Source organism: Pavona decussata, unplaced genomic scaffold (assembly GCF_977016875.1).
Source record: "Pavona decussata unplaced genomic scaffold, jaPavDecu1.1 SCAFFOLD_237, whole genome shotgun sequence".
Classification (NCBI taxonomy): domain Eukaryota; kingdom Metazoa; phylum Cnidaria; class Anthozoa; order Scleractinia; family Agariciidae; genus Pavona; species Pavona decussata.
In genome coordinates, this window is record NW_028145642.1 from 1,512,642 (window position 1) to 1,538,688 (window position 26,047).

Below are 26,047 nucleotides of genomic sequence, written 5' to 3' on the forward strand. Positions count from 1 at the left end.
AAGAGGTACGTTGGAAACCGAAATACCGCTGACGGTGAAACACATGGGCTCGTTGCTCTTCAAAAATGGCGGAGAAGACGGAGGTGGCAGCCCAAGTGAATACAGGTGACAGCAAACTAGATGAAAAGATTGTGGAATGGCTTTCCTTAGACCAGGTGAATATGCTTTTTGGACTTCACTGAAGAATACTGGGCCACTTATCTGCATATCATCGAATAAGAATTGTTTTCTTTCGTATCTCTGTTTATTTGCGCTGATAGAACGTATTAAACGAATACATACCCGGCACAGTCTGCTGGCAGTCGGGAGCGTCTTCAAACCGAGAACGTACACGGACAGTCGAGAGTTTCGATTTGCAAGTTTGATTGAGACCTTGCAAGGCCAGCAAGACAAGTATAAGCTGCTTTTGGGTAATGGATTAATCCCATGAGGGTTGTCTGGGGCGGATCTAGGATTTAACCTTTTGGTCCCTGAATTTTTTACTAATTTTTGCTAAAAATTGACATGGACAGAGAACATAGCTAATAAAAGCTTAGATTCTCATCCAAATCATACATAGCCAAAAATTTCTAGAAAATAGATGAGTTGAACATCTTGAAAATGTAAACATTGTTGTTAATTATTAACTAGTCTGGTAAGTCATTCAAAATGTCTGCCATAAAAAGAAGAAATGTCGCGTTTGCTGTCGTGGGTCCAAGTTTATTACCCTCCATGCAAGCTACTGATCTTTAACTATCTGTATATCACTTGAATAATGTATAAGCTACAACAATCAGCACTTTTTTCATTCTTGGATCACACTTCACCTGTAAGCAGCCTGTAAGAACATATAGTTGATATTGACCTCAAAGGCATGAGTCGGTCCATGGTCAGAACCTGAAAGTTGTGGTTAGTCCATATTGTATTAAAAATTCAAACCGCTCTGATTCAGGTTTAGAGTCTTCTCTTCATTTCAACGGTGCTGTTGCCGAACTGGTTTCCATCTCCGTGTTTGTCCATCACGATTTGCACATGTGTGAGACGTTGCTTTCTTGATGCTTCAACAGTATTTACATTTTTGGTCTCTTCTGGGGAAGGTCAAATAATCAGTGGTTTTGAACTCGGAACTATACTCACATTGATGTCTGAGGAGAAGGATGCCATTTTTAAATCACCAGATAAAATCTGTAGACAATGCTAAAAAGAAAAATTTTGCCCCAAAAACTGGACAGATGTACTGTAAATAGACGCCATTTTGAGTCGCGTTTTTTCTCACATTAGTAGAGGAGGTCTGGGGCCTAGATTGAGCAAAATGTACACTATAGATGTAAGCCTGCCTTCAGGCGTCTTCAGGAGTCAAAGGGTTAAAGAAGAGGGGTTTCATGAAACTACGGCCGGAGTATTGTAGTGTGCACGATATTGTTAAAAAAGCAAAATACTCAGATTGACTATCTTTGATGGCACATTTTTGATTAAAATTTTTATGGCGCACCGGGTATGGCAAAGTTATTTAATATTATTTATGAGTAAAAGCTATGTGAGTTGAAACAAGAGCTGGCAAGCGTTTTGTCACATTCTATGTTTTGTTTAGCATCACAGCTGGCTGTCTATAAGGCCTTCAAAGTTGCTTAAAATGGCAAAACACTCTTTTCGTAAAGGCAAAATTTGCAACCAAAATTATTGCAGTATGGTGTACCCAGTATTATGGGGTATTTATTTACGAGCAGAAATTGTCCGAGTTGAAACAAGAGCAGTCAGGTGTTTTGACACATTGTCATGTTACGCTTAGAAAGGAAAATTACAGAAAAATGGAAAATAAAAAGAAATAAGACAGAAAACCAGAAAAACCCTTAGCCTATCCCTTAGCCTATAAGCCTTACTTTGCAAGCATCCAGCCAGGTTTTTAGTTTTGTGAATAAAAGTGATCAAGTTCAGTTGGATTGGCCAGCATCCAGCCAGTGTAGTACCTAGTAAATGAGTATGGAAAATAATAAAATAATGCTTTTACTTTGTCAGCATCCAGATAGCATTGCAGAAGTAAAACGTCTTGTGAAAGAGATGAAGTTTGATGAACTAAGAGATACTATGATGTCACCATTGTCATTTGGCACTGCAGGTAATTTATACATTTTTGTCTTTACAAGAGAAAATAAGGGGACAGAGAGGGAGACACCAGTATAGCCCTTGGCATATGTGAATTTCACTTAATAAGCTACTTTTAGATGTAGTGAAAATGGATGTCTGTTTCCCAAGACGTCTTCAAAAATACATCTGTACGCCTGTAAATGCCACTTAGAAAAGCCATACTGAATATTGAATGGCACACTGTGATGACTTCCTGTGACGTCAAATTGCCTGTTTGTGGATGTCCTGGGAAACCAACTTCTGTTTAGACGATGTCTAAAAATAAATTAAGTGTAATTCACATACATGTATCCCAGCCAACAGCCCTGGTTTTTCTCTTTGTCCCCTTATTTTCTCTTGGTAATAATAATAATAATAATAATAATAATAATAATAATAATAATAATAATAATAAATAGTAGTAACAACAACAATAATAATAATACAAAGTCATGAAATTACTATTATCATAAAAAAAGCTTTACAATAAAAACCCTCGGGAGTGTTTATACTCCTGTATACTCTTGCTAGTGGGGCCGTGCATTAAACTTCGCAAAGAAATGAATTAAGTTTCATAATTCCTTTTAAATTTTTTGGATTTTATGTCCCCTTTACTCCATCCTCCTGGAATTTCCAATCTATTCTGTGGGAGACTATTTATGTTTTCTGGAAGTTAACACGTTTTCAGTAAAGTGACCATATTTTGAGCATAAAAAAAACAATCCCTAATTTGGTGTGTTAAATTTCAAAAAAGTGGGGATGAATAAAGAGAGAAACAAAACAAAGTTGAACAAAACAATGTTCAGAAACAATTCCATAAAACCCAGATAGTGAGATCTGCCATTTTATCGTTGAGTCAATAATGGGCCATATTATTCATATTTTGATTCTCTTCTAAAGGTTTGAGATCAAAAATGGGAGCAGGTTTCAACAGAATTAATGATTTGACCATAATCCAAGCTACCCAGGTCAGTACAAAATAGTTAATACAGGGAATTGTGGTGGTTTCAAAGCAACATGTATGATGTTAACCACTTTTGAAAGAAGCATTACCTGAAAACACAGAAAAAGTGTCGGAAATAAATTGAAAGGCTGACTGCATAACCGTCTTTTGTCAAATTTCACTGACTTAATATTTGGAAAACTAAGTGTAAGCCAGTGGAAAAAAACAAAACAAAACTCACACAGCAGTGTTCTCTGACAAAATTGAAAGCCACATGCAAAAATTCAGATACTAGAGCAAAATGAAAATTCTGCCCAAAATTCATATAAGGATGGTAACACACTTACTGTAGCCCTTCAATGCTAAGCGTTTATTGAACCTATCTAGACTGTCTTCTGGGGCTGATCTAGGAAGATCAAAGAGACTCTGCTCGCAGGGTATGGGGGAGAGGGATTCCACTGCTTTTATAACTCAGTGACTGCAAAAGCTATGACAGTGACACTTGGATTAAAAATATTACAATACAATACGTGCAGAGTTGTTTCCTTTGAGGTCTTGCAAACAAGAAGTGAGGATGTCATATGAAATGGCAATTATGTCATAATAGCCAAATGGCAACCATTTTGGATCTGCCATCTTGGATAACTGGATTGCCTCAAATCTTCAGGAAGGTGCCAAAATTTAACAGGAAGTAATCAAAACCACTATCTACAATAGTACGAGCTAAAATGTAAAAGTTACTGAAAGCAATTTAAAATAAGTATTTTTTTTTCTTCATTTTAAAAATATGTCTTCACAATTTAGGACTGATCTGTGCGGGGTGTCATCCCATGCGGTGGTAGGTTAAAAAGAAACCTTTTCCGTACCCCCTCAAAACTCACAAATATATGTGCAGAAGGCAGATTCTGGTTGGATTATTTACAAGTCTCTAAAACAATTGACAGCTCTATAGTAGGGAGGGAGGTAGGGGATTTTGTGTTCTCCTCGTGGAACATGTGCAAGGCGTGGCCGGTTTTGGCCAGTGTAAGGGTCAATTGGTTAAAATAATATTGATTTCCAACAGGGTCTTTGTAGATATTTGGAAAAGCTTTTTCCAAATCTGAAGGAAAGAGGTGTTGTTGTAGGATTTGATGCAAGATACAACAGTGAACGGTAAGGGAACAGCCATAGCTGACAAATAAATAACACAGACTTTTGACTCTTAACTCTGACTTATTAACATGCATTATGTAGACTTTTGTTGGAATGGATCCCAGGAATAGATGCATACAATGATGCAACAATTATTGTTTTGAGTTGTGTGTAAATGAATAAAATGACTGGATGTTTCATGCCACATGAGCCTTAGGTACCTGTAAGTGTACATATTAACCTACAAGTGGGATATTCATGGTGTACCCTAAGGAAGCATTGCAAGTTACATTACTTTATCCCATACCTCTAAAATATCATGTGTGTTGAACTTTGAAGGGCCATCCCTATAAGTGAAAACAACTTGCCTAGTTATTGTTTAATAAACATTTTGTCATCTTGGATTTAAGAACACCAAGACTAAGTGTTCTTTGGTCCACCAAACCTTGGATCAAATTTCACAGGCCTTGTAGTCTCTATTTACAGTATTTTCACGATGCTGTATCAGAGTCTCAATTTGTTTACAGAATGCTAACCTTTTTTTTTTTTTTTTGCTTTTTGCTAACCTTGCTGTCTTGCATAGTCTTACGATTACCATTTTGCCATTCCTTATTAATAATATTATAATAAGTTAGACCTGTCCTCTGCTGAGTCCAAGACTCTTTTGTGAATTATCCTATCCATAGTTTTGTAATATTGTATTTTTGTGTCTTCCAATTTAATAGTTCATTGTAACAAATGGAGATTTATATCTATTAAAACAAAGGATAAGTGCATGTTTTAACATAATTATTTATGGTTAAAAACTGAACCTTGTAGTCATGTGGCCATGTTGTGTAACAGTTATAATAATAATTTTACTACATAAACACATTTTGCAGACTTGCCCAAAGGACTGGTAGTGTATTTGCTAGTCAAGGAGTTCCAGTGTATTTGTTCAGTAAAATAACACCCACTCCATTTGTTGTAAGTAAAAATGCATGCCAATGTATTGTAATAACGCCACTGCAGCATATTTGACTGTTTTAACATATAGGAAGCATGGCCAGAGCATCTGCACAAGGTTTTTGAGCTGCAGGTCAATGCCTTGATTGAATATTATTGGTGTCTACTGCCTTATGTTTTTCTTACACAATTAACTTTGGTCCATACTGTCTTGTCCCGTGCATGTGTATAAATGAGAGAAAGTGACAGAACTGTTTGGAAAACTAACAAAATGCTGATCAACACTTCACTTTACTCTTAGCAACATGGTAACAGAGGGGGAGTGGTCCCAATCCTGATTTCAAATCATCATTCATGTGTGTATTTTATGGCATTTCAGAATCACTTATTTTGTATTGGCAGCACAGAAAATGGTCATCCCATATTACTCTATTTAGTCTGAAATGTCTTAGAAGTTAGTCATGTTTTCTCAGGCGAGTGCATGGTTGCACAATGTCTATCCTGATACAAAAACGCAAGGGAAATTCACCGGGACCTCCTCCCTCCCCCCCCACCCCCCCTCCTGTATCTCTGATTTTCTATCGATATGGTCAAACCATGTGAGTTTTGAGGTATGTGCAGAGCTAATGGTTAGCCAGTTCCGACATGGTTAATAAACAGTATCATTTAGGTTTGGGTAAGTACTATAATAATCATTCAGATTGATAATTTGACTTTACTTCCATTGATAGCCATACAGTGTACAAAAGTATAAATGTGCATGTGGAGTCATGGTGACAGCCTCCCATAACCCCAAAGATGACAATGGATATAAGGTAAAAATATACTCAGCTCCATTTAGGTTTTAGTGCAAGAAAGGCATACAGGTTGTTTCTTGCCAAAAAAATAAAAATCAAATTTGCCAAAATTGCCCAGTTTTTGCATGTACCGTAGACTTTTTCTGTGCCTCTGTAATCGTCTGTTTATTTTATAACAATTATTATATATTTATAAATCTATTTATTCATTTTTTTTTTTTTGGGGGGGGGGGGGGTGGGGCTCAAGGGCTTATTGAAATGTATTGTGCAAATTAAAATAAAGGGTCTGTTGGTATGGCAAATTTCTCAGGAATTTAGACTCAGGGAGTTAAGACAAAAACGAAAAATAAAAATAGAAAATAAAGCAAGAAAGATGTAAGATCAATGTTTAGCAAATAACAGCTGCAGTGCATTCAAATTAATTTTAATGGGCTTTTTGGAGTGGTTTTGTTTCTTATTTTTCAGCCATCATTGTGCACAAAGCCCTGTATGGAACACAAACTTGTTAGAATGATCCATTCTCATGTGACCACAGTCAATGGGCTTATTGTTTTGCACTGTATTGCTCTCCCTATCCATCACTCTAAGAGTAGGCAATACTAACCACATTAATTTTTTGTATGAAATTCCACTTATGATAACACTGAGTGATTCTTACCGGTTGTTTGTAGGTCTTTTGGCTCTATTAAAGTTTACTTTTTTCTTTAAGGTTTACTTGGACAATGGGGCTCAGGTAGGTGTGCATGGAATTAGAAGTTTTTAAGTAAACTTATAAGCTAGACACTAGTAACTATTGCAACAGTAAAAACAGAAGTGCACAAGCATGCTACAAAATAATGTTACATTGCATGATACATTATTTACATGTGGGACCCTCCAGGGCTTTCATGGAAATATAAAATTAATGCACATATGGCTTATTAAAATGCACTGTGGGAATTAAAAACAGCTGATTTTGAGTGCCACGTTTGTAATTTTTGTTTTGTTTTGATGACACGAGGGAGATTTGTTTTTGACCGTGTACCTTGGGCAAGTAAGTTTAAGGTGATCCCCCAAAATAAAAGATTGTCATGAAAGTTTTCTCAAACTTTCTGTCATTGTTTGCTTTTATGTATTATTTTGAGAGAAATGTAATAAAAAAGATAAGTCACCATGTCTGCGAACAAGCTAGGATCCACTCAATTTACCCCGTAATCACTTTCAAAAATGAGTCTATTTGATCAGTTATTGCCATGTCTGCTGATTATAGAAGTTACATAGATAAAGCAGAACTCAGAATAACATTAGAAATAAAATGTATAAGGCATGATTGGCAATTTAAGATGAATTTCTTGTCATGTAAGCTCAGTATGAAGCAGTATTGACCCAAAACATTACTTCTCGTGTGTGACTTCTCAGTATCATTATTTTATGCCCACGAGTGGTGGGCAAGCTCGTATTTCTGGGAATACCACATTTTTCTGTTGTCTGGAGAAAGTACACTACAGCAGAGCTGTCATTAAAGGTGGTAACCCATTACACCTGTCACAGATAAATATCCTGAGAACCTTGATGTTACAGGTGATGTTGCTGGTTGTGAGGTTGTGAGAAGCTGACTGCAACATGTGTCTAAAAAAACTTAATGGCGGCTCTGCTACCGGAAAGCATTATTTATTGGTTTAAAAAGTTTTGAAGTTTCACACCAGTGTCCATGCTTGCCAACCAGAAATTTAATAATAATAATAATTATTATTATATTATTATTCCTTAACAGACTTGTTCTGAAAATTGTTGAATATAATTGAACAAATTTACCATTATATTAATTTGATTAACTGTCCACCTTTGAATAAGCACTCACCCTGAAAGCCCAAAAACTCAAAAAAAAAAAAGTTTCACATACAGTTTTAAATACAGTAGTCAATGAAATTTTGTATTGTTTAGGGCTTGTTCATGTTAGCTTTTCAAGTTGGTATTTTCTTGTTGAAGTGAAATAAACTTGTCATCCTTTATTTTTGTTATTCACCAAAAATGTCCTCGCTTGCTGAAAATATTAACCGCCCACCCTCATGGGCCCAAAATTAAATATTAAGTGCCTAGAGGTTAATCGAATAAATACAGTACTGTAAATGTGTTTATTTTATGAAGTGTTCATTGAACACTAAAAAAGATCAATGTTTAAACTTGGATAATCCACTACTCAAAAATTTCCGTTATATTGGCCTGTTAGAATGTTTGATGACCATCATGATTTAACTTTAAACTAAATTTCCACAGAACACATTCATACTGTTATAAAGAATGATGTAACCGAGCTTAAGGGTCAATTTACTCTCTTACTGGGAAGGTTAAGTTTAACTATCATCGCTTGTCTGCAATTTGCAGTAACCGTGTTTCATACAATATTTGCAATAGTTATTAGTAATATCTTGTTGATTGTGACTTCAGTGTTTTTTGCTTAGATCAAGACACCTCATGACAAGGGGATTTCCCAATGTATAAAGGAGAATAAAGTTCCTTGGCCAAACTCATGGACACTTGACATTACAAACCCTCTAGTGAAGGATCCTTTTGATGAGATATGTTCCTTTTACTTTGAAGACATCAAAAAGTATTCCATTTACAGGTTATTGTAAATAATTGAATGATGTTATTGAACTAGTCCTAGGTATACATTTTTCCAATATCTTTTTATCTCATGGTTTTCAGATGCTTGACCACATTTACATTAGCCATGCAAAATGATCAAGTGAAACAGCAAGTTACAGTATAAGTAGCAGTAATGTGAATTTTTTGCATGAATGTAAGAACTGCATGCCCTTTCTAAAATGTACATGTATAGTGAACTATCAGGTGTGGAACTTTTGGTGAATACACTGCATATTTTTTGCTGTCGACTGACATACTTTTGCATCCATGTATGTAGGATAGGAAATCAAATGTTTTTTTCCAATGGTATCTCTTGTTAATTTTTTTTAAAAATAACAAAAAATCTTTTTTCAGCTGAGAAACCTGTTTGCAGGGTGAGCATTGATATTATTTTTTTGTCCACTTTTTAGAAAAGAAAATAGCAAAACAAAGTTGAAGTATGTATTTACTCCCATGCATGGTGTTGGACAAAGATTTGCTGAGTTGGCATTTGAAGCATTCAACTTACCACAGTTTATATCAGTTAAAGAGCAGGTGATTTCCTTATGAGTTAATGTGTTTATGCCTGTTTTTCATGTTGTTTTTTGTATGGGTTCCCTCTTAACAATTTCTTGATGAACTCTGTATAATATCATAATATGGTGTACATATCTTTCAGACAGCTAAAGGAACAGTGTTCTTCAGTCTATATGACTGTCTGAGGCTCTGTCTGTTGATAATAAACAAAGCTTTAATCCAAACAACCAATCCTTCCCATCTAAGACAATTACTGTTAGTAATTTATTTATAATTAATCAAGTTTGAATTTTTATTTAGCAAAAGAATAGATTACACATAATTATACATTCATACATTTATGATAGATTTAAATTATGTAATAATTTATTGTAATAGTCAGAATTTATTAAACGTTTTGGAGAACTCTGCTGCTAAGATTCAACTGGCTTGCAGTTTATTATTGGAATAGAAGACAACAGCACAATTTGTAAAGTAGAAGTAAAACACACACAAATGAGACATACACTGTGTAAAAAGCTGGGTAAAGTTACTGTCAACATTCCAGGGTGTAATTTAACGAAATTTACCTGTCACATTTTGATACATATATATCTCAAAAGGTAGTGAAATGTAGAAAATGTTTTAAAGGTTGGCATACCCAATGTTCTCAAATCTGCTAATATCTGCTTAACTGAATTACCAGTGGAGACTGGATTATATCACTGAGGAGGTGATAGTCTAACAGGCTTTTTTGAAACTCTATTGGTTCCTGGGAAAATCCATCATAAATTTAGACAATGGATATTTATTTTCTGAGTGTCACATGTTGGGACATCAGAAGAAAAAAATGTGAAATTTTGTAAAGGTTTCACAGACAGTTGAACCTGTATTAAGAGCTCCCAACCATAAATATCAAAAATCTGATGACGGAAGCAAAATTTCAGATAATTTTCATTTTATTTCACCGAAATGTCTCCTTTAGTGAACTATTTTCAAAAGTCACAATTATAAATGTTCTGCTGCTCTCACACCAATATTTCTCTTCCTATTTGAAATATTTCTTGCACTATGAAAAAAAAAGAAGAAATAACCAGTGTTGATCAGAATTTACCCTAAAGGACTTTGAGTTTATAAGTTTGGCAAATTTTTAAGGCCCTTCCTATGATGAATTCAACTGGAGAAAAGGCTAGTGATTTTGAGTAAAGATCCTTGCTAATGCGTTGTTGCCTTACCATTCAGCTGATAGCTTGAATAGGAACAAACGTTTGACAAACATAGCTTTTGTTATACCTCTTGGCAAAGCTGTGGAAAGGTGTTGTCCATCCAGAAAAGCTTCTTCTCTCCCTACAGGGCCAGTATGTTTTCAATTCTTGCTTACTGGTTTTACCTCCCCCCACCCCCACCCCCATCTCCCAACTACCTTGCTTTGCTTTTCAGTTATTACTACACAACAAGATGCCTGCTATACTGGCATTACGCGTGATGCTGGGGCTGATTCATTTATTCCAACTGTATGCTTCGCCGATTGATAAAACTATCCTTGCTAATGGAATAGTTTGAGTCACGACGATCGCGTTACGTTGTTTTCCGTGTGTTACGTGACTCAGACTATCAGCGGAAATTTGTCAAATTCCATTACGATAACGTAAGGTTCTCAATGACCTCTTTTCTGTCTCGCGTCGTGGCCTAAGACTGTCAAACAAAGCACGATCCCTTCACTAAGAACTCACCAATTTCCACCGTTTTACGTGTCGGGTGCTTCTTAGAAGTTATTCTTTCGATTTACCGCTTCAAAATGGTGAAATTTCCCTTTGAAAACGGCACACTTGAGTCCAGAACATGTTAAAACAATATGGCGCGACTTAATCCGTCTTTAATAAATATATCAAATGATGCATTGACGTCACACAGGTAGGGGTGAGTGGGTCCCCTCCCTCGCGATATAAGCGACAAGAATGGATTTTGATTGGCCTGCTGTTGTTGAAGACAATCAGAACAATACATCCCGAGTAGGAGAGGGGAGAGTTTAATGAATAAATTAATGTACCGATTTGTAGCTACGAGGAAGAAAAAAAAAAAAAACAAGATGCCTGCTATACTGGCATTACGTGTGATGCTGGGGCTGATTCATTTATTCCAACTGTATGTTTCGCAGATTTATAAAACAATCCTTTCTAATGGAATAGTTTGAGTCACGAAGATCGCGTTACGTTGGTTCCCTTGTGTTACGCTACTCAGGGTTTCAAGGGAAATTGCGGGAATTCCATTGCGATAACGTAAGCTTCTCAATGACCTCTTTTCTGTCTGCAATCGTGGTCTAAGACTGTCAAAGAAAGCACGATTCCTTCGCCAGGAACGCTCCAATTTCCACCGTTTTAGATGTTGAGTGCTTCTTAGAAGTTATTCTTTCGATTCACCGCTTCAAAATGGTGAAATTTCCGTTTGAAAACGGCACACTTGAGTCCACAACATGTTAACAATGGTTGAGGTCACACTGGAGAAAGTTAACCATGGTAAACTCAAGTTTACCATGGTTAACGGCACCGCAAGTGTGACCCCCAATTTTCAGTTTACCATGGTAAACCTAACTCTGGTAAGTTGCCCTGACAACAGCGGCAAGAACAAAGTTGACTTGACCCCAGATAAGAATCTAGTTACCAAAAAAAATAGGTGGGTACATCTCTTGTCTATCTAAACCATGCTTATTTTGTTGACAGTTTGTCATCTTTTTGGACAAACGCAGTAATTACAATACATTTGTGGATTCATATTTTTTATAAACATGACATTTATTTTCCCGCTCATTCGTGCGTGTGTTTGAGTCCCTTTCAACGAGCTGGCAAATGAAGTCAAATGTTTCCCGTGTTACCCTGAAATGGTCTTTCCAAAGGGCTCGAAGGAGCCGGTTATTATACATTTCCTCAAACCATCCTTGTGGTCGAGGGTAAACCCAGGCTTGCCTGCGCGTTTTTTTTTTTGTCTGTGCCTTTGCCGTCTACGGTTAATTAACGAAACCGCTGCACTTTCTTTGGTCCCAAGATCTAAATAGTTGTATGTAAGAAGGAAGTGAATTCTACGTGCTCGTCTAAGCAGCAGAATTAAAAGCAAAATGGGAACAATTGAAAATGCAACTCTCTTGTTGATCCATAATTTTATTACGCGCTAAGTCACAGTTCAGTAACTTACCGCCGATCAGTGAACTCACGCGACATGTCAACATTTAGTGTACTCGTCACGTATAAGTTTACTGATCATGCAAAAAAGTGTACATGGAAAGCGTCAAATCTATTTTTTATGACTTTGACAGCTTTACTACGGTAACTAGGTGGTTGCGCAATTTACCTTGGTAAAGCAATTTTTACCATGGTAAAGCCTCTAGTGTGACCTCAGCCAATATCGCGCCACAAATTTAATCCGTTTTTGATAAATATATCAAATGATGCGTTGACGTCACACAGGTAGGGCTGAGTGGGTCCCCTCCCTCGCAATATAAGCGACAAGACTGGATTTTGATTGGCCTGCTTTTGTTGAAGACAATCAGAACAATACATCCCGAGTAGGAGAGGGGAGAGTTTAATGAATAAATTAATATACAGATTTGTGGCTACGAGGAAAAAGAAATCGTCCCGTTTTTAGACACGGTATGCCCCCTCAGGGCGTCCCGCGTAATTATTTTTATGCTGTCATGCAGTTCAGTTTGGCTATAAAACACTCTAATCTGTTATATGCCACTTCCAGGTAAAATCTGAAAAATAGATGCACAGCAGGCATTCAAATGGTTAACATTCATTTTTTATTACATCTGTTAGGGTGTTTTAAAATTCCCATTTGAATAAGTTGAAAATAGAGCTAGACAAGTGATAAGGGTTAAAAAGAATTCACACTTTTCCAGCACTGTCTAACAACTAATGATCTTTTCTATCTTCAGATGTTTCCAGATCCTTCATTTCCAACTGTAAGATACCCCAATCCAGAGGAAGGAAAGAGTGCTTTGGTGAGTAAAATCTATTCAGCATTATGAATAAATCAGAGCTTTGAATAAAAACGTATCAGTAAAAGTCTGGTGATCATCTCTCTACTGTTAGGGACTTTGAGGAGGAAGGGGCATTGTCATGGAATCAGAATGCAGACCCACATACCCAGGGTGCGCCTCTCACCACCCCGATCTATCAACAAACAGGAAACCATGTCACTAAATATGAGGAAGGCTTGCCAGAATGCTGCAGCCGAAGATGGGGTTGGGGGGTACCTGGGGTGTCTCTACTTCCCACCCTAAAGGACGGCACTGATAAATTTTCTGGAAAATAGAAGACAGTGTCTGTGGCTTCCTCGCTACTTAAAATGTTATTGTTTTTTATCACTCAAAGCTACTGAAATCATTGGAAATAATTTTTCCACAGGACCTTGCCATGAAAACTGCAAATGAGAACAACTGTACTGTAATACTGGCAAATGATCCTGACTCTGACAGAACAGCTCTTGCAGAGAAACAGCCCAGGTAAGATGTAATAATAACAAATGCACATTCAAAATCTACATTGTGTTCCTCGCTGCATAGTTTTCTTATCGTCATGAAACTGGCAAATACATGTAAACTAGTGTTTTGAAAGCTATCAGATGTCTCACATTTTGTATAAGGCAAACTTTTTAAGTTGGTAATTATTCATATTTGTTTATAAGTGATGAAATTTAAGAAAAGAGTTTATTTTAAAATAATTGCCTGGTATTCAATTTTGTTACCATCATGAAATGGACATAAAGCCAGAGCTTTCAAAGCTCTTTGATGGGGTTTTTGTTAGCAGTAAACAACCAGCAACCTTGCATAATACTGTTATTTATGATTTGCCTTAGCCAATAATGTGTTGATATGCAAATAGTTTTTGTACAAAGGTAGTGTTTCACTAAGCAATATTTTGTGCAGCTTGCCTTGCAATGGGTAAAAATGCTGTTTAGTGGCATTGCATGACAAGTTGCAGAAAGTTTGTTACACCACACTTTGTGTAACAATTCTGGAAACAGTGCAGTAAGTTTTTCAAGGATTGCATAGTATAACATGCTTCCTACAAGATAAGGTAGGGTGATGTAAGGTATGGGAAACTTTATTTAGGCTTAGGTTAATCCCGCAACTAGGCGGATATCCAGCTAAAAACCATAATCTAATACATAATATGAAAAATACATGGTATTGAAAATTTTAAAATTGGAATTGAAAACCAGTATTGAAAAAAAAATAACATGGGATAAAATGCTGGGTCACAAAACTGGGCTCTGTTGAGGTTTTTAAAGGAGGCAAGTAATACAACTTGTTTAACATTTGCAGGTCGTGCAATAAAAAGAAGTGAGCCAGAAAATCTAAAAATATGTTTACCAAGACTAAGTCTTGGTTTGGGTAAACCTTAACCTTGTAGTTATGTACATTATTATTTCTGTTGAAATAGTTATTTAAGATACCGAGGAACAAAATTATGCAAACATTAAAATTCAACTTGTCTCGCGATGCACTATATGTATAAGCCCAATGTGAGGCAAGTCACATGAGACATTGCCTAGTTGATCAGGCTGCAAATATTGATGTTATTTTTAATTACTGGATATTTTTTTGTAATCTGCATCTGAAGTGGTCAGTGGAAGGTTTTTACTGGAAATGAGATTGGGATTATGTTGGGCTGGTGGGCATTCACTTGTCACAAGAAACAGCACCCAGAGTTATATCCAGGTATGTGAACAATCAGTTTTATTGGGAGTTGTACTACCTGAGACTTAATTTACATTTGAACCTCGCTGTGACTGGTCACTTTAACAAAATACCAAAATTTTCTCAGTGAAGTCACTTAAGTTAGCACCTCTGGAAAGCGACTGTGACTACTTTTTGTATGGGCTTATACATAGAATTTTCTGTTCTTTCTAACCTCTGGTAAACAACCAGTGGACACATGATTCCATCTTCTGACAGGTGCCAACTGCATAATGCATTGCTGTACAATCTAATTTTTCTTGATAACGAAGTTGTAAATGCAGTGTACTTGTATGTATAAATCATTACCTTAGTGACACCTGCAGTCTTCCGTTTCAAATACATTAAACTGTTGTGTTGTGATATGATGATTTTAAATCTGTCATATTAGGTCTTCACTGGTAGCCCTTGTTATAAACTGCTAGTGGCTGAATATTAGACAGTAGTGTCTTACATGTAGTGTATATAATTATGTGTTTCTTCCCCCAATACTGCCACAAACTAATGTCTCAAAAATTAAACCCCTGTGGTCTTACTTCTTGTGAGTGACCACCTTCTGCAAGCACCCACCTTGGCTTGACATTTTGGGTTGTTGTTTACAGAAGGTTCAACTGTATTTAATTGCTACAGTATAGCTGGGAATATATAATAAGTACAATATGTTGCATGAATTTCAGTTTAACGAGTTTCTCAGAGTGTTGAAAATTCCACAATACTCATTTTTTCATTTTAACTCAAATTCTGAATCTTGTGTTGAGTACACTGTATATGCGGCTTTATCACACTTCATGTCAATTCTTAGTCTCAGAAGTGTCAATGTCCCCATTGTTTCTGGTATAATATTTTTTATTATGAGATAAATATCTCTGGGGTTACCATTGCAGTCTTAAACAAAATTTAACAGCACACTACAGTTAATTTCCTTCTTTTGGACGTTTTGTCTTCTCTTTGTATTAGTTTCCTTTTTGGGTTGTTTTCCCATTCAATTTGCTTTAATTAAAGTTGCACATATTTCATGTACCTCAATAAGCACAAGTATTAATTTTCAGTAACATTGTCCCTTTTTAAGAAACTTTGATTGGTCAACTATCCCAGAGCAAAGTCTGGTTCTTTCCACCTTTGAGGTGAATAGTATTGGAATTTTGGGCAGACTTCAGTGGGCTTTGAGTTTCAAATACAGGCCAATAAGAGGCTCCCAGCAGTTCTTACTTTGCCAACATTAAATTTTAATGACTTCAGTTTACAGCCATTACATCTGCAGCTACAATGTATGTGCCTTACTCCACAGTGGCATTATATAACTTTATTTATAAACAGGTTCGTCTGTGTACATGATCGCAAGTACGGTTTCTTCAAAAATGCTCCAAGCCATGGCCAGAGAAGAGGGTTTTATGTTTGAGGTCAGTCACAGTGACCGAATTATCTGTCCGAATTAATATGAATATTATATATGAAACATATATTTTAAACTGTGGATGAAAGATTAAATATAAGAAAGATCCTCGCAGTTAGTACGCAACTTAAGCAGTTGTGAAAAGAAAGCCTAAAAAATATCCAGGCTTGAACGTCAAAAGGCCATTTGAAAAGGCACTCAATAAATCCCAATATATTTAATGAAAGTAAAAACAGCAGACAGAAAATTACTTGATGGCGCCAATGCCTACCTTAACGCCAGAAACTGATCAAAACGGTTTAAAATGGTTATTTCTCTTTAACATCTTGTCATCCTAATTTGCCATAATTTATATACATCATCAGCTGCACCAAGATACGTAGACAGCTTCTCACACAAGGCTTAGTAACTGCTGAAAATGTTTGTTGTCCATAGATGATATTAATTATTTGTAAATAGCTGCTGTTTTAATTACCTAATGATAATGAAAAATCAGTTGAAAATAAAGACTGTGGATCAGTTTCCATAGCAACTGGTTGTAAATCTTCATTAAAAATTATTATTGCAACATTTGCAGCTTTGTCTTCTGCATGCTTCATTTCTTTGTTGCTAAAAAGTTGCTTGAGCTGTTAACGTTAACATGACTAATTGTTTTAACAAACTAAAATAATATGGGAGGTGTATGATGGTGGGTAATTATATCTAATGTTTGGCCTCTTTTATGCCTGAAAAAGTCCTCCTATTTTTTTCTAAAACAGGAAAAATATTAATGGTCCATTTGAAACAGTCTACTTAAAAAATTTCAGTATAACAGAAAAATTCTAGTTAAGTTAAGCATAATGTAGTTTAATAGATGCTTTCAATAACTGATGTCTTCTGGTGTCTATTATCTACATAAATTTTCAAGCCCGCAGATGATAGAAACCTGTTTCCCTACAACGCAATAGCTTTTGGTACAAAAGGGAGGTCCTTTATATTGCCTTTTTGATCTATCTAAATATTATTTTTTAATTTTATTTCAGGAAACTTTGACAGGCTTTAAGTGGATGGGCAATCTTGCATTTGATCTTATGACTCAAGGAAAAACAGTCCTGTTTTCATTTGAAGAAGCAATAGGTAAGGTAATCCAGGACTATACATCACGTTTTGGATCCACTGAGAAATGTTGTGAGTGGGTAGGTTGGTTGGTTAGTTGGACAGCTAGTTTGTCAGTTGGTTTGGCCAGGAGACAGGTGGGTGGTAAAGTGGGTCGGTGTCTTGTTTGGTCGGTTTTATAATTTTGGCACTGACCTGGTGTTCTTCTGGCAAGATTTTATAGCCAGTTCTTAGACTTTCTTCAGCTGATTGTTTAAGTGATGCGTCCTTCTTTATAAGAAGTGGATCATGCATGGCACAGAAGCGCAAAATGTTGTTGGGCCATGTGTTGGGTTCCAAGGTTTCTGAAGACGGTAAAGTTATGTTTTGTTGTTAGCTTTTTTTCTATCTTTGGGTAGTGATCGTCCTATTTTTATCTTGCCAGTGCTATCCACGTTATTAGAATGAGCAGGTCATGACTAAGTTAACCAATTGCTTGGTGAGATGAACCTTCTCGTCCTTTTCAATGTGGCTTTTGTAGGGGCCTTTCCATTGAATCTGCTTTCATCACTTTTACCTACACTATTCACCGAATTATGGATCAACATCTTTTGACAGGGGGTGGGGTGGGGGGGAGTATTTGTTGTCTTGAGGAAAGCATTGGATATGGTCAATAATGGGCTACTCTTGAGAAAGTTGCATACACATGACTACTTGAATAATAGAACTCAAGTAGAAGGGCATCAGCCTTCTCTCTCCAATCCCTGCCCTCTGCCCTCGGGTGTGCTCCAGGACTCAATTGTGGGTCCACTTTTGTTTGTTTTGTTCATTTATGATCTTCCTGATCCAGTGTCGCAGTGCAGCATCCAGTTGTGTGCTGATGACACAGTCATTTTTTGTGTAAACAGAGATGCTAGGGTGATCAGGAAGGTTCTGAATGAGGAACTTCATGTTGTTGATGACTGGACACAAAAGAACTTTCTGTTTAAATAACCATAAGAGCGACTGTGTGATATTTGGAATGGATGCTAGGATCTCTCAAGTCTCGAATTACAGGGTTTACATAAGAAAATAAGGAACTATCTAGGGTCAGTGAATTTAAGACAGAATTTGAAAGCATAGAAGTAAACAAGATGAATAAAGGTCTCTCTAAGGTTTACATTTCAGTGAGGAGAAAAGGTGACAGTTTTTATAAGGAAAATAGTTTGTTGTCGTAGTGAGCAGCTCTCGGCGACCACCTGAACTCACTGTCCAACAACAAAAAAAGAAGAGAAGAGTTTATTTGGAAGAGCAAAAAAATTAGTCAACCTTTTGATGTTTGAAATAGACTGTTCCTGAACATGCCTGAAGGTCAAATGATAAGTATGACTAAAACCACTCCAGGAAACGAAGCAGACAAGAAAGTCACACAGATTATTAAATTTTAAATGATAACCCACTGAACTGCTTAGGACCAGTCCAGAAAAGCAAACAAAAGTTAAACATTAGTGCCAAAAGTCACAGAGTGGAGAACCAACAGAATTTTGTGCAAATGTGATCATGTGATCATAATGATATCTTATTATTATTATTATCATTATCATTATCATTATCATTATCATTATCATTATCATTATCATTATCATTATCATTATCATTATTATTATTATTATTATTATTATTATTACTTAGAAGTTGATATGCACATTTCAAAATTTGTGTTGAATTTATGCAAAATGTTGTAAAATAAATATTAAAAGAACAACAAAGTATGTGTCAAAACCTTTTTTTTATTCAATCTGTTGCTTAATGATACCATTAATGTGGTGCATTTCTTTGTTAGGTTTTATGTTTGGCACAAATGTCCTTGATAAAGATGGGATCAGTGCTGCAGCGGTCTTGGCAGAGATGGCTACTTATCTTAGTTCTCAGGGAGTCACTCTAACGGAGCAGCTCAACAACTTGTACAAGAGGTACTGCGCTTGATGGCCTTGTTTTATTGCTTTTTCTTGTGAGGAGTGTGTCCATCCAGCCCACCAACCTAAGAATTGAGTCACAACACACACTGCCTCTTCCTCTTTGTTTTTAGGTATGGCATCCATGTGTCCAACAACTCTTATTACCTTTGTTACTCACCATCAACCATAAAGAGTATTTTTGATCGCATCAGGACTCTTGAGGACGGCCAGGTCAGTAACTACTTACCAAAATTAAAGGTAACCTGTTCTGTAATGAATAGATAACTACATTTGGGGGTCTGTAAAAACTTCAATTGGATGTACTTTTGTTTATTTATTCATGTGAATTCAGCAGTCGTCTTAACCTGAGCAGTGTATTCAGACCTACCACATCGGCAGGTCTGATTCGTTCTTATTTTAAATGTTAAGTAAACCATCTTTTTCACTTTAGAGTGCTGAAATTTGATGGCATCAGTTAGCATTGAAAGTTAGTGAAGTACTAGTGCAGCTGTGCTAGAAACTGGATTAATCAGTGCATGAATAATAGCCAGATCCATGGGTTAAGATACTGGGGAGCAGCGTGAAAAAGCATGCTTCAGAGAAAAAAGTTCAGCAGAGGGGACACAAATAAAAACCTGTGAACGTTTTTGGTTTAAGTCGATTCCAGTTCACCAGTATCTGGTATTTTAATTGGTCAATTTTAACATTTACTGCCAGCAGTCCAGCATCTTTGATAATCGAAAATACAATGATTTTTGCTTTTATTTATTAACGCAGTTTTTCTACTATAACAAAAAGCCAGAAGGGAGAAAAAGGATTAAAAACATGGGATAAAAATGCGAGAAACTTTATTTTATTAAGTCTGACGTGACCAAAATCAAAAACTTGTCTCGGTCTCTTATTGGTTAATGGAAAAAGGGAGACTTTCTATTGGTTGAGAAGTGACAGATTGACGTTTGGTTGTTTTCAAATTCCCCGTTCTCGTTCGTTGCGTCAACATCGCATAAATTATAAATTTATGTGTCAGTCGGATTATTGACAATGAAAGTTGTTGTAAAAAAGAATGATGATGATGTATTATTCCAGAAAGTGACACAGGCATACTCGGAGGATATTTGTCCCATGAACCTAGTTTAATGGCCTTAGCTCCCACGAGTCTCCTGTAGCTCAGTGCTAGAGCATCCAAACTAGTAAGGAAGGTCTTAGGTTCGACTCCTGATAGGAGCACTCGGATTTCTTTTTTCCGAGTATGCCTGTGTCACTTTCTAGAATAATACATCATTCTCATTCATTCACCAGGCTTGAAATATACCATCACATATATTTCCACACGTTCGACATTCAAATCCTAGCAGTATGCAGGATGTTTGTCCCATGAACCTAGTTTAACGGCCTTAGCTCCCACGAGTCTCCCGTTGCTCAGTGGTAGAGCATCCGAACTAGTAATCGGAAGGTCTTAGGTTCGACTCCTGATAGGAGAACTCGGATTTCTTTTTTCCGAGTATGCCTGCGTCACTTTCTAGAATAATACATCATTCTCATTCATTCACCAGGCTTGAAATATACCATCACATTTATTTCATATAAGAATAATGATGTTCTGTTTGGAAAAAAAAGAGCTTCCTTGCTGCTTGAATCCAGAAATTGTGTTTTTTCGAGCGAATGGTTTTCTTTTCCAGTCTTGTAAAAACTGATTGTAACAGCAGATCTTGACACAGTGTTCCATCCAACGGTTTATTTGTTGCTTGACAAGGTGTTGCATTTGGGGCCAAAACTGTTTCTCTTCAAAATAAAAAGAAGAAACCAAGCAACAAAGTTCTCCTTTTCAGTATGTTCTGTGAGGTACATGCAGTAAACACTGCTCTAATTTCTATTTCCAGATGGTTAGGTTGCACTTGTAATGAATCCATTTTCAAAGCAAAGACTAGTTGGTGAATAAAACCTCCCATCTTTTCATTTACCCATACGTCAACAATGTATGAATAGCAAAACCAAAAACAAGAACAAAAAAAACAGTTGTCAAGAAAGAGGATAAAAAACCCCCCGAATTATGGAAGAATTGTTTCTGAATTCTGTGCATAAACTGGTCTAACCAGTTTTTTTTCTGTGAAATGGTCATCATGAATCTTGTCCAACCAGATGAAACCCGTTTGAAGTGGTTTTCCTTTATGACGTTAGTGGAATCTAAATATGTGACAACCCTTCTTCTATCGTTGCCTAAATATGATACAGCTCGGAGGGTGAGCAGAACCGTACACCCACACACCCTTTAAGTTCCAGGTCACTCTTCTTGCTCATGCAACATCAACCAGCAGGGCTAGCATCTTATTGTCTCAGGACAACTGAGTATGCTTGCTTGCATATATTAATAAAAGCTGGCCCAACCTTCCCCACATATTACTGCCATCTGTTGTCAACCATGAAGGAAATAGTAAGTCAAACCTGTACTGAAATAAAGCTCTCTAATTAATAAAAGGTTGGCCTATCAAGTGTTATTTGGTTTATTTCAGTATCCCACTGCATGTGGTCCTTATAAGCTGTGTGGCATTCGAGACTTGACAGCTGGCTATGACAGTACTAAGCCTAATAACAAACCGGTGAGTGGCTGAGTTTCTTAACTCGTCAATTATGACAGCAAGCCAAATGCAAACCTACTGATCATAGAGAGAAGCAGCATGGGCTGTGTTACGAAAATTGCCTGTTCTGACTTTGAACATTCCATAATGCTCTTCAGAACGTTCACAACATTGTACAGTGCATTCAAGCAAATTACCATCTAACTACATCATAAGAAAATGACCTAGTCGAAAGAGTTTATTTAATCAGTTTTGAAGTATCAGTGTTGGGTATATGCCAGATCTAGTCGACAAAAGCTCACCATTAGTAGCCATTAGTATTTACTAATCAGACTAATGGTATCACGAAATAATTTTGGTTGTATCAACTGGACGTTTTAAATTATGATCCCTTTTCTAATGGGTAGTATACATAATGCCTGCACAAAATGAAAAACAACAGGAAGGCAACATTTATTGCTAGATGAAAAATCTTCGTCACAATCTGTTTGTACGTACAAATAAATAAAAATGAAAATGTAAACGCCCTGTTTAGGTTTGGGACAAAATTAATAATCCTTCAACATTAGAACTGTACCACATGGATACTCATTGAGAAAATATTGTTTTATCCATATTAGGTTCTTCCTGTCAGCAAGTCAAGTCAAATGATCACGTTCTATTTTGAGAATGGATGTGTTGCCACCCTTCGGACAAGTGGTACTGAGCCCAAGATTAAATATTACACGGAGCTTGCATGCCAACCAGGAGACAAGTATGTATATTCTGCTATTGATCTCATAGCTGTATACAAGCCTAAGCTGTATAGGTTAAAGCCCTTTGTCTGGGTTGATCCACATGTACAACAAGGGTTAGTTTCATGTGGTCTTAATGCTATCTTTAGGAATTCCTTTCCTTGTAAACCCTTCCAATTTCTCAATACAGCATCGTCGTTGAGTGGGAATGCAATAATTTGTAGTCCCTATCAGCTCCCTGTGCTTTCTTCTAGGCCAAATTTCCAGATATTCGACATTAATTAATTTTGGTTCAGACAAAAACAGTAACAGTATTCTAGCAGTATAACCGGCAGCATCTGTAAACACAGAACTCGTCTCTCAATGTAAAACGTGTCTTGTAACTGCACGTTATATTCAAGTAACGGTGTAATGACGAGATTAGTCAGGCAAGTTAGAAAAGACAGAAGGGTCACGTGAGCACATTACAAGAGGAAGGTAATGTTGGGGAGGGGGGGGGGGGGGAATCAGTAAGAGAGCTTAAATCCCACTACTTAAGCGCAGGCATCAGTGTGAGAGTCTTTGATTCATTATTTGCCTTCTTTTTGTACCTTTTTCCTTAGTGTGGATATGTCAACTGCTAAAGAAACACTTCAAAACATTGTAAACAGAATTATCCAAGAGTATTTGCAGCCTGGTTTAAACAATCTCACTCCCAAGCAAGACTAAAGATGTGTCTGTGAAGGTTTTGATCATTTTTGGTCATGTGCAGTGAAGTTTCGTTTGGCACATCACATGGTGATTATGATGTCATTTTTAAGTAAACTGAAATGAATAGTCACATATATGAGTTGTCATTAGAAAGATTTTTTATGGCATACAGTTCAGCTGCAGTTTAACCTCCTTGGATTCTTAGCTTTTATAGACTGAACAACAAACGTCTATTTATAACAAAAATATTTTCCTGTCAGAGTAGCGAAGTTTTTTGTAAATTCACGTCTGAACAATGGACATCAATAGACAATCCAATATGCTGGCTGCTGTCACAGTCCGCAGACATATTGAATATAACAAATATGTTTTGATGACATCAGATATTTGTAATTTTAAAGGGGCAGTGTCACCGATTTTTTAGTGTGCCTTTGAATAGCGAAAATATATAGTTGTATCGATGGAAATGTTAAAATAAAGGTTCAGTATTGTTTACAATTACCCTACCAGAATACATAAGCTAGTATTTGTTGTCTTTTGTTGCGGATGGCTTGGATGCAAATGGATTACAACTTGAAAAAATTGGCCAATTTTTTTCAAGTTCTTCCTGTGTATTTTGGACAAATTGCTTATTTATAAATTGTTCTTCATTGGACACTTAATATTTTCCTCTCGGTGCTCTACGAATAATTTCATGTCAGAAAAATGGTTTTATGTTAAATATTTAGGTAGCTTTGATTAAAATACAGCAAATGTTCCGTGACAGTGACCCTTTAAATTTCTTTGAACTCGATATCACTAACAGTTTACCACGAGTTTGTATCAAGGCCATGGATCGACTACACAGGAAGCTTTACAACACCTTAAAGCTTTGGAACTAAGTGAGTTAAACTGGGGCTGCACTGCGGTATTATATGCATACTTCTTTTTTCAATTGTTTGTTATGATTTATAATAAAACGATATATTAAGCAGAAATGCAGATACGAAAAGCAGATATTGAAGTGATAATAGCATTTAAGTTGCTTTGGTGATCTCCGCAGTTATCTGATCCTTTTACTCAGAAAGCACTATTCAATAGTTCCCAAATTAACGAAGGCAATAAAACTTCAATGAAAGTTTCCCGTTGGGATATAATCAAACCCATCGTGTTCAGATAAAAGTGTAGTGTGGTATTGTATGGTGAAAAAGTGTGGTGTAAAGTGTGGTGTGGTATGAATCTCAGCTGCGGCTATCTATAGCCAATTGTAAAAACGAGAGAAGACTCGGTCGATTATATCAATTTGATTAGATAGGACACCCAAACCATTCTACTTTCGAAACAACTCATCCATTTGTGAGAGCTCTGAAAGTGGGGAACTGGCAGTCTTGCCGAAACTGCAAAGTCACAAACCGTTATAATTTTATGACAGTCACAGTTATTGAAACTTGGTGATATGAAGGTGATCATTCATTTACATTTTAGCTTTTCGAACGAACGTAAAATAATACAGTCGGACCTCTATTAAGCGGCCACCCTCCATTAAGCGGCCACTTTCCAAAGTCCCGAATTATTATGTTGTCAGTAAAGTGCTGTATTCGATACCTCTATTAAGCGGCCAGTTTTCAAAGTCCCCAGGGTGGCCGCTTAATAGAGGTCCGACTGTAGTAGTCTTATGAGTTCCCTCGCGTTTTTGCAATTGGCTATTTAGTATGCTTTTGTTTTCCCAATACTGTAGAGAAAGAAAATGCAATTTGCTTGTATTGTCCGATTTTTTATGAAATGACAGAATAAAGAAACCAGAGAGAAATAGGGATTGTTTCTTTCCCTTCCCATTACTTTTACCTTTGATGTTAAAACAACCCCTTTACGTATAGTTACCAATTGCACAATTTAATACTATTCTGATACCAGCTACTAAATCCAGGCATGGTTCCTGTCTGGTGCCATATATCTGCGACTTACGTATTCTTTTATGAACTCTTGACACTAATAAACCTGAATACAACCCCTGGACAGCTCCACGATGAATGGAGTGACTCTAAAAACTCTCTGTGTTGGTGACGGGAGCTGAGGTTAAACACATACAAAAACGTAACGAGACCTTTAGAACTCAGTGAAAGGGCAAACTGGACATTAGGGTACAAGTACGGTGAACACAAGTCTAATCGAACCACATGAGATCATGGAGCGACCAGACGTAAAAAAGAATTATCTTAGATCCAAAGCTCGAATGTTCACAAAAAGAGGCCTTGATTAGTTGCCTCGAGGGAACTTCTTGCAATTGCGTCCCGACGAGCCGCTTGAGTAACCTTGTAGGACGCGATTAACTGCGCAGACTATAGGAGCCTCACGGGGTCCATGTGAGGCGTGGCTACTGGGCGCAGTGACGTAGGCAAGACGTGCTACTGGGCACAGTGACGTATGCAGGGCGTGGCTGCTGGGTGCAGTGATGTATGCAAGGCGTGGCTACTGGCCGTAGTGACGTATGCCAGGCGTGGTTGCTGGGCGAAATGATTAGATAGATGCTTTATTAAAAAGAAATTGCAACCCGAGGGTTGAATTATATAGTTTTTTACAATTAAATTTTAAAAATTACAAAGTTTAAAGAACTGCTACAAAATGAAAAAAATTACAATTTGAGCGCATTACTAAGAAAGAATGAGTTATTTAATCTATTTGTCTTACAATGACCTATGCCAGGCGTGGCTATTGGGCGCAATGACGTATGCAAGGCGTGGCTACTGGGCGCAGTGATGTATGCCAGGCATGGCTAGTGGGCGCAGTGACGTATGCAAGGCGTGGCTACTGGGCGCAGTGACGTATGCCTAACGTGGCTACTGGGCGCAGTGACGTATGCAAGGCGTTGCTACTGGGCGCAGTGA

At 36.9% G+C, this 26,047-nt stretch overlaps 1 protein-coding gene across 3 annotated transcripts; it reads left to right on the forward strand.

Annotated features, from left to right (window-relative positions):
* The first annotated feature begins 5 nt into the window (after positions 1 to 5).
* On the forward strand, positions 6 to 24,975 carry LOC146457832 (glucose 1,6-bisphosphate synthase-like). 3 transcript variants are annotated; one of them, XR_014858381.1, is made up of 20 exons: positions 6 to 155; positions 1,996 to 2,095; positions 3,004 to 3,071; positions 4,110 to 4,198; positions 5,059 to 5,143; positions 5,854 to 5,937; positions 6,629 to 6,652; positions 8,361 to 8,524; positions 8,958 to 9,081; positions 12,974 to 13,039; positions 13,446 to 13,543; positions 14,664 to 14,761; positions 16,097 to 16,179; positions 17,195 to 17,288; positions 19,069 to 19,198; positions 19,315 to 19,414; positions 21,694 to 21,780; positions 22,380 to 22,513; positions 23,096 to 24,674; positions 24,831 to 24,975. XR_014858381.1 is itself a non-coding variant. In XM_085091505.1 (19 exons), the coding sequence occupies exons 1-19, from the start codon at positions 66 to 68 to the stop codon at positions 23,199 to 23,201; spliced, it is 1,824 nt and encodes a 607-aa protein (XP_084947631.1). In that variant the 5' UTR covers positions 6 to 65; the 3' UTR covers positions 23,202 to 24,975. The 3 variants fall into 3 exon arrangements, 1 of the variants encoding a protein (XP_084947631.1); XR_014858380.1 differs by having other exon boundaries at positions 23,096 to 24,661; positions 24,819 to 24,975; XM_085091505.1 differs by having other exon boundaries at positions 23,096 to 24,975.
* Positions 24,976 to 26,047: the final 1,072 nt, after the last annotated feature.

Coding starts and splice junctions, on each gene's coding strand:
- LOC146457832 (XM_085091505.1), top strand. CDS start 66: ATGGCGGAGAAGACGGAGGTGGCAGCCCAAGTGAATACAGGTGACAGC. Junction 5,938..6,628: donor AAGATGACAATGGATATAAG/GTAAAAATATAC, acceptor TTTTTCTTTAAG/GTTTACTTGGACAATGGGGC. Junction 6,653..8,360: donor ACTTGGACAATGGGGCTCAG/GTAGGTGTGCAT, acceptor TTTTTTGCTTAG/ATCAAGACACCTCATGACAA.